We start from the raw sequence: 8,607 nt of genomic DNA, 5'->3' as shown, positions 1-8,607 counted from the left end.
GACAAACATTATATTCACTTGCACAGAACTACATTAAAGAACCATAACAGTGTAATGCAAGTGCAATATAGGCATTAATTACATGTGACAAAAAGAGGACCATAATTGCACATGCACAACTTGTGTTTTTGCTTGGGGAACCTCTGGGAAACTACCTCAGGTTCACTCAAACACATCAAAATATTTATTGAAAAAATGTCTTGTTTCGTTCTAGTGGGATTCAAGAATTATTGTCAATGTCATAAGACATTGAAAAGACATAAGAATTGCCTGTAACATACAAAAAAAAAAGTTTTAAGATTTATTGCCATTTTTATTTTTATTCCAGTTGGATGTTGGGACTTGTCTTGTTTAGTCCAAATAGGTGTTAGGAAGCATCTTGATTAGTCCAGGTGCATGCTTAGGATTGAGTCTTGATTATTCCAGGTTGGAATTAGGATATGTCTTGATTAGTTCAAAAGAGTGATAAAGATGGTCACATGATTTGTTCAGGTGGGTAAATGGGTGGGGAATGTTGTAATCTGAAGAATCCATGGTAATAAAGAATCCATCACGTACAAGGATGAAGAAGTTTCTTGAGTTTAAATAAGGGGAAACCAACAAGAGTAGTGAAAAACAGTATATACTTTGGTCCTGTAGTCCTGTTCTATTTTTGGTCTTAATAGATAACTGATTAATAGGAAACAAATATAGATGATCGATATAAAGCAAAAAGCAGTGGGAGGGTTACATAAAACCAAAAATATCTATCTATCTATCTATCTATCTATCTATCTATCTATCTATCTATCTATCTATCTATCTATCTGTCTGTCTGTCTGTCTGTCTGTCTGTCTGTCTGTCTGTCTGTCTGTCTGTCTGTCTGTCTGTCTGTCTGTGTCCGTCCGTCTGTAACTAAATAAAACGATTGCCTCTATTCACTAAATTTCTTGCTTTTTATGTTCAGTTCAAAGTTGAACAATAAAAAAGTATAATGTCAAAATATAATAATAACATGTAATTCTATATGTAATTTTATTGTAGTTCTATTTTTTAAACAATCTTTTCACACACACACACACACACACACACACACACACACACACACACACACACACACACACACACACACACACACACACACACACACACAGTCCTAATTTTTTTTCTTTCCCACTTGATTGAAAGCCTCAATGTAGACGTGGCCTCATCCTGATTTCATTGGCTAAAGTGTTCCTCTTCGCGCCATCGCAGGTGAACATTGCCCTTGGAGATCCTTATCAGACAGATTATCTGTCCTAATATAAGCATAGTGCACTTAACTCTCTCACACACTCAACAGTGTGCTCCAAGAGTAGACAGTCGGGAAATAAATACAACCATTCTTCAACATGAGATCACTGGGAATCACACTTTTTTCACTTGCTGTGCTTGTGTCTCTAATCTGTGTAATCCAGGTAGGATACATCATACAATATAGTTTCACACCAGGATAAATAAAGTTATGAAGATGAATGAATAAATGAATAATTAATGTAATTTAACATAAATCACTGGCCATTATTCTTAATTACTGACATCTGTACTGACATTATTCATAATTACTGACATACAATTATATAAATCAATTTCATTATGCAAGAAATTTATTTTCTGTTAATAATTTTAATGATTTTTAATGATGTTATCTGTATGTTTCTTTCCACACAAAAAATTATGACATTTGAATGGAACAATGCTTAGCTGCAAACGAGCTTGTTTGAGGTTTTTATGATAAAATACCAACTGCAACTGCAAACAAGCTTATAATTGACAATCAAATATATAATGAACTAACTAAATACTAACTACATTTTATAACTATCATTTTATATATGACTATTTATTTCTATATAACATTTTGGAAACTTGCCCAATCAACCGAAATAAAACAGTCACTCTCTCTTATTATTATATAATATTCCTTCTTGTGAAGATTGAACTTTCAAAAAAGTCAATAATTACATGATCTGCAGTACGCAAACTTTCTCAATTCACTTGATCTACACATATTTCAGTAAACGATCTTTTCTTCTTCATATCTAACATTCATACATGCTGCATTACATGATCTGAAAATGGTTCGTTCACATATCTGTATCTGTCAAACCATTGAAACCAATTACCTTTAATTTCTGTCTGTCATTCTCCTTAGCATTAATAGTCTTTTTTATTAAAAAATAATTATTCTTTCATCTATATCTGAGGTCTCCTCTTACCTCCTAGTCTCACTTATTAAAGATAATCACATTTGGTTATACACAGTACAACAAAAAAAGACGTATAGCAGAAACTTTATAAAAGTACTAACCTTCTCTATGTTGATTTTGGAGTACTTGCATGAACATCTGTCTTTTTTTGATGTCTGCAGGTAGAGGCAGCTCCAGTAGTGGACACCTGGGCGTCAGGACTCATACACCGTGCCAAGCGTTCACTACTTTGGCGCTGGAACACACTGAAGCCGGTTGGTGCAGGATGCCGAGATAATTACGAGTGTGGCACAAATTACTGCAGGTAAAGAATGACACAAATCTTTTAAAAATTCATGTTCATTTATTATTCATGTTCTACAGCAGTAGTTCTAACTGGTCCCAGGTTCATATTAATGTGCTAGGTCTTATATGTTATCAGATCAATAGTAGCAGTGTAGTGTTTTCTTTTGGTCTGTAATCTCAGCACTAAGTACAGTAACAGTAATAAACAAATCTGTATAAAAGCGTTAAAAGACTATAAGAACTATAAGAAAGCATTCAAGAGAAAAAGGCTCAACAGGTTCTAAATATCATTATAAGGCTATTTTTTTTGTCTTATTAACATCATGAAGGAGGAAAACTGGAGCTGGGAGTCTTTTGTAATAAAGTTATTACATGAGACTCACCAGCTTCCTTTTTTTTAATAAAAAAGGGGAAAAAAACGCTTTACCGTTAATTCCTGAATTAAACAGTTGTCATGTCACGTTGACATAAAATAACATGTTTACTTGATATGGTCGAGGCATACGGTTGCTGATCTTTAACCTAATAGCGTTTGATAAGTACATATCAGGATATTCAAATATTTAATGACTCGGCAGTAAATCGAATTTAAGGAGCTGATTTTGATCTTATCGTTCACTGTCTTTTCAGTTTATCAGTTTAATAGTCACGTTGGAAGAAGTGTTCCAGTTATATCTTCAGTGTTTTCTAGGGCAGGGCCTCTCAAACTATTTGTAACAATGGACTCTTATAAATTCATGAGATTCTTTTGTACAGATTTTCTCAATGAACATAATATGAAGGGTTTGACATGTAGGCTCATTAGACTCATGTACATAGTACTGTATTGTGTCCATTTATTGTAGCCATAAAGGTTTTTATTCTAGAACATTCTACACACAAAGATGAATAGGTCCAAGCTGGTGTTATTTCAAGGTATGCTTACTTAGTTATTGGGATTAAACCTGTTGAACTTAAGAGGCTGATAACTAGGAACCCAACTATAGAGAATAAGTAGTTATTTTGATTGTAGTGTATTTTTGTAATTGGAATAAAACTGAGACCTACTGGCTGTGTACTACATGGGTGCTTGGACACCTGGGTTTCTGAAAATAGAAATAATTTATAAAGAAAAGTTTTCATATGTACAATACAGCTATGTCAGTAAAAGAAAATAATGAGATGTACACTGAAAGTTGTATGCAGGGTACATTTCATCCAATTATATAAATATGTGCCAATGAGGAATACTATAAACCTTTTTGTTGATTTTGTGGACACCTGATGATCACTCAGTTATGTGGTTTTTGAACAACTCTTTCCAGATGTAGTCTTTTGGGAAATTTTTCCTCTAGATGTTGGGGTGTGGATGTGAATATTTGTGTTCTTATCAAAATAAGATCATTATTGGGGTCAGGTGAGGAGGTCTGGGGTGTAATCAGTGTTCCAATTCACTGCAAAAGTGTTCAGTGGGGTTGAGGTCATGGCTCTACGGAGGCCAATCAGTTTTTCCAATTCAATCTTGGCAAACTTTGTGTAACAGAGCTCGTTTTTTATGCGCACAAGGAGAATATAATTCTGGCATAAGTGTGGACCCTATAGTTCCATTAAAGGTAAATGTAATGCGATAATATACAATGCCATTCTATACAATTGTAACAACAAGCATTTTGCCATAAAGAGTCCCTAAAATCTATAAGGACACATTAAATTCACTTCAGACCTTCAACCTCAAAAGCTGTGTGAGATCACTGGACAAGGAAATGTCCATCATGATATACATTAAATCATGTCTCTCCTATCATATTTACAAAATCCACAATTTTATGAATTTTGATGTGTTGGAGCAAACCTGAGCTCAGGCTTACCTTGAATGTTTGTCGCAAACATATAGATAAAGATTATTTACTATGTTATTTTCCCTGTCTTTTCCCTCAGGAGAAACATCTGCACATTCCAACCTAAATCCTCTTCATCCTAACAAGAATGCCTTGCAGTTTCTTCTGAAAGAAATTGAAAAAAGGACATACTGTTGTTGTTTTTTTTAACAACTCTAATGAAAAAACATTGGAAAAAATGAAATCTTATTAAAGCACAGAAGCATTAGCACTGACATCTTTTTTTTTTATCTTATATATAATGAGGAATGTGTGTAGGTTAAATGGACAAGTGACAAATGAAAGACCTTCCCAATCATGATGAAAGTTCAGATTTCTATCCTGATGGGCGTGGTCTCTTTCAGGGTGATTCCACAACTATCTACAAGGCGTAAGAGTTAACAGTATTGTTATAGTAAGGTAACAATTATGTATTGTAATGTTTTTCCTAAAAAATTTATCACTTGTCTATATATCAGCTATATTCATATTGCCATGATAAATATTTTATTTTTTTCACATAATATACATAATCTATAAAAAAATAAAATAAACAAATAAATAACACAAAGCACATTCGGTTTATGCACAGGTTGTAAAAGCCTTTTCTTTATTTGTCAATATGAACAAAATTGCAGTCAAGTAATGTTAATACTGTTTGTTTAGTGTGTTTAAAAAAAAACAACAACTTTTTGATATTGTTACATGAAAGAGTGCAATATGTTGTTTTTTATTGTTGTTTTTTTTTAAGAAAATCTGAATGGCATAAATGGAAACAAAAAATGTGCAAAAAAATCAAGTGTGAGTTGAGATACATTAAAATTCATTTAAACATTTTTTTCATTTGTATGGATGGCATTTCAAATGGTATTACATCAGATGATTTACATTTGACGATCGGGGTTTCTCAATAAAGTGCGGCAGTAAAGCAGCTAAAACAACCAAAGTATTGCAAAAGAAAATCTAATATATTTAAAAGTATATTTAAAAAAAAAAAAAAAAAAACCAATAGTAAAAATCATTAACATCAGTTTGATTAGATAAAAGTCCACAAATGGCACAAAAAATATGACAAAAAGATAAATATTTTTGTGAATGAAATTACAGTAATCCCCGTTTTATTGCGGTTCGCATCTCATGCCCCCAGTTTATTGCGAATTGCATTTGCCACATAACTAATTTGTTTGGCTTATTTTCGCGGCTAGAACGATAGACCAAAAAACCTATAGGGAATTGTTTTTATGGAGTTTTATGTTGAAATAATGAAATGTCTTAATAAAAATACAATTATTAATTATAAAATGAAGTAAAATGTTAATACAGTACAGTTTTTGGGGTGGCGTCCGTTTGTCACAGGAGGTTTTGGAACGTAACCACTGCGATAAACGGGGGATTACTGTATTACAGCTAAACTGCAAATTAGTAAAAAACCCTGACCACTGACTCCAACGACATTGTCTTAATTCATGTTAAAGATCAGTTGCTCTCCAACTGCTTATATAACAGTGAAATAAAAATTCTATCAGAACTCTAACATTGTGTTAAAAAGATACAATAGCAAAAGTTCTCATTTTACTTAAACATTAAGTAAACATTAGGTCTCCTTTGTTAAAGCCATTAATTATATTACCTTTGTTCATTGCGTCTTTCCCTTTTCAAATCATCAAAATCATCCGAGTTTAGTATTCAGTTTGTTATTTGTTCAGGATTAGTCTTGAACAGATTTTAAGCAGTCAGCATTTGGGACAGAGGCTACACTTCCACAAATTGGAAATTGTTCATCTATCAAGAGGAATTTGTTAGTAAGAGAGTTTACACAGGAACGATTAAAGATTAAAATCTAGCCAATTTTGGAAAAATAAAAAAAATGCAAAAATCGACACGTTCTAGATTTCCCTTTAAAACCTTCAAAAAATCTTACATAAAAAACAGTTGTATTTGACAGCAACAGATCTTTGCACCAAAAACAAATTAAAATTCAACCATAAACAGAGTAAAAACAAAATAAACTATGAAGCAGAATATGTTTTAGAACGGAAATACTACAGCCAAAGTACAAATTAGTAGAATCCGCAACCACCACCATCAACAATCATTGTCAAATGCAAATTTTCACTTGTTTATTACACCCTTATTCAAAGTTTCTTTCAAAAACACATCCTCCTGCTAGGTCACTCAAGTCAAGAGACTAAAATAGCATTGAAAATAGTCATTTTAACATTCGCAAGACAAAAAAGCATTTAGTAAAGAAAAAGAAAAAAACAAACCTAAAGCCATGAATTAAGAAACAAAGTCATTCTGATAAAATAGTGCTGTATAATCACAGGAGGAACCATTCGCATAATATTGGCATAATATTAAGCATTGACTTAATATTATTAATATTATTTAATGTTGTCTGGGTAAAGTAACTTGTATTTGTTTTTCAGGATTTACTCTGATGCTCATTCTCATGCTAACAGTTGTCTATACACTGCAAAATTTACAGACTTGCATGTTCTTGGCATTTTACAGACAAGTGGCCTTCGTCTGCACACACAAGCACCAAGCGATTTAGCATTTTCCTGAAACATTTACAAATCCAGTAGAAATGTTTAGCTTTGTTTGCTTTTAGCTAATGATTAGATTCGCTCAGCTTGTCTTTGTTTTAAGCTAGTATAAATGGGAAATACACTTTTTTGATAAAGATGAAAAACGTAACTTTTGCAAAAAAAAAAAAGACATTTAACATTTAAAAGATCAGCACCGCATTTATCAACAGAATAAACTCTGCATGAAACAACGCACATTCGCACACATTTAGAAGCGAAATTACGAAGCATACTAAATACTAATGCCGAGCCTAGTCACATGATTAAGGTAATATTATGTTTATCACTCTATTGAAGCAACACCATTTGTGCTTCACACAGATCATGATTAAAACTTTCAAAACAAAACTAAACGAAGCACAAAAATCTAAATTTCAACTATAAGTTATGAAATGATGGCCAAAGATTCAACAGCTCATGTGTTGTTGAAGCCTGTGTACAACTCGCAGAATCTGTAGCTATTCCGATAAATGCACTATAAATATACAACACATTTATTAACATGAATTGAAGGATGAACTATAGCACTGTACTGGAAACGTATTAGAGTTTTTTGACTTCAGAAACACAGTTTGTTTATAGAAAGTGGAAATGACCATATGCAATGACTGTATTACGGCACTGCATGCAAATATGTACTGCCTAAAGCACACAATATAGTTATTTCAGTTTGGCTTAATTAGTTGTTATTCTGTTTTAAATGTAAAGTAAAATGTCAGTCTTTCTACAGTGACCCATAGTGTAGGCGTGAAAAATACTGTATTCGTTCGCATGACTGAAGAGTTTCTTCACCGGTTCAGTGCAAAGCTACTTTCAGTTTACAGCAGTAAATGCTGCGTTGACAATTTTAGAAAAAAAAAATCCACTTCCTGTTGTGTTACGAGCTCAGCAAAGGCTGCCGTTCTTCAGGAGTGCTCCTCTGTGGGAGACACACCAACAGAAACATTTTAACATAAGAACATTAAACAGTAAACAGAAAAAACTAACAGGATTGTGATCTATCAACATGCACTGATTAAATACGCACCAGCTTTTCAAAGCCACGGTCAACAAATCTACAATTTTATTTTGTTTACTAAATACATGAAAATAATGAATACACATCCAATCCACTCCACAGTCTATGCATTATGCCACCATTTATGTGGATTATTACTTTTTTTTTTTATGTTTGTAACACTTTATTGTTCAATCTTGCAACTTTTCTTGAAATGAAACTTATGAAATGAGTAATAGTTTTTAAAAATGTTTTTTTTATTTGCACTTTGTACTCATTCATTCATTCATTTTCTCCCGCTTATCCGTAATTCGGGTCGTGGGGGCAGCAGTCTAAGCAGGCCCCCGCCTTCGACTGCTGCCCAATCCTCACAGCACCGTCCCTTATGGTCCCTCCTGCAGGTGGTGAGCCCACGGGAATGCACTTTGTACTAATTTATGCATTTATATGAATGTTGATTACAATTTTTCTAATATTTAGTAGTTAAAGGCCTTGTGTTTTTTTAAGCTGTATGTTAGTTTTAAATAAAAAAAATAATATTTGTAACAAATAGTACAACAAATATCTATTTATGATGCATTTTAAGTTTATAAGGATCTAAATGCTCATATATATATATATATATATATATATATATATATATATATAAT

General features: G+C 32.7%; 2 protein-coding genes across 3 annotated transcripts in view; one reads left to right on the top strand and one right to left on the bottom strand.

The window, feature by feature from the left end:
* The first annotated feature begins 1,293 nt into the window (after positions 1–1,293).
* On the top strand, positions 1,294–7,064 carry LOC310738802 (liver-expressed antimicrobial peptide 2). Its single transcript, XM_083564224.1, has 3 exons — positions 1,294–1,436; positions 2,390–2,532; positions 4,431–7,064. The coding sequence occupies exons 1-3, from the start codon at positions 1,371–1,373 to the stop codon at positions 4,471–4,473; spliced, it is 252 nt and encodes an 83-aa protein (XP_083420350.1). The 5' UTR covers positions 1,294–1,370; the 3' UTR covers positions 4,474–7,064.
* Positions 4,949–8,607, bottom strand: part of scarb2c (scavenger receptor class B, member 2c) — a 24,830-nt gene continuing 21,171 nt past the window's right edge. The window contains exons 12-13 of one of the 2 annotated variants that reach the window (XR_014537150.1): positions 6,907–7,879; positions 4,949–6,842 (exon numbers count right to left, since the gene is read on the bottom strand). Coding sequence is in view for 1 of the 2 variants with exons in the window: in XM_083564166.1 (XP_083420292.1) it covers positions 7,838–7,879 (42 nt within the window). In the remaining variant the exon portion in view is untranslated. Of the gene's footprint in view, positions 7,880–8,607 lie in introns of both variants that reach the window. The other variant, XM_083564166.1, reaches the window with a different exon arrangement.

This window comes from Silurus aristotelis (assembly GCF_946808225.1).
Source record: "Silurus aristotelis genome assembly, chromosome: 16".
NCBI classification, from domain to species: Eukaryota; Metazoa; Chordata; class Actinopteri; order Siluriformes; family Siluridae; genus Silurus; species Silurus aristotelis.
Note: the sequence above shows the minus strand (reverse complement) of the source record. Positions and strands in the feature narration are given on the sequence as shown.

What these genes read in the sequence shown, in the direction of transcription:
- LOC310738802 (XM_083564224.1), top strand. Translation starts at nt 1,371, where the DNA reads ATGAGATCACTGGGAATCACACTTTTTTCACTTGCTGTGCTTGTGTCT. An exon ending in CTCTAATCTGTGTAATCCAG is followed by an intron (nt 1,437 to 2,389) that starts GTAGGATACATC and finishes TGATGTCTGCAG; the next exon opens with GTAGAGGCAGCTCCAGTAGT. An exon ending in TGTGGCACAAATTACTGCAG is followed by an intron (nt 2,533 to 4,430) that starts GTAAAGAATGAC and finishes CTTTTCCCTCAG; the next exon opens with GAGAAACATCTGCACATTCC.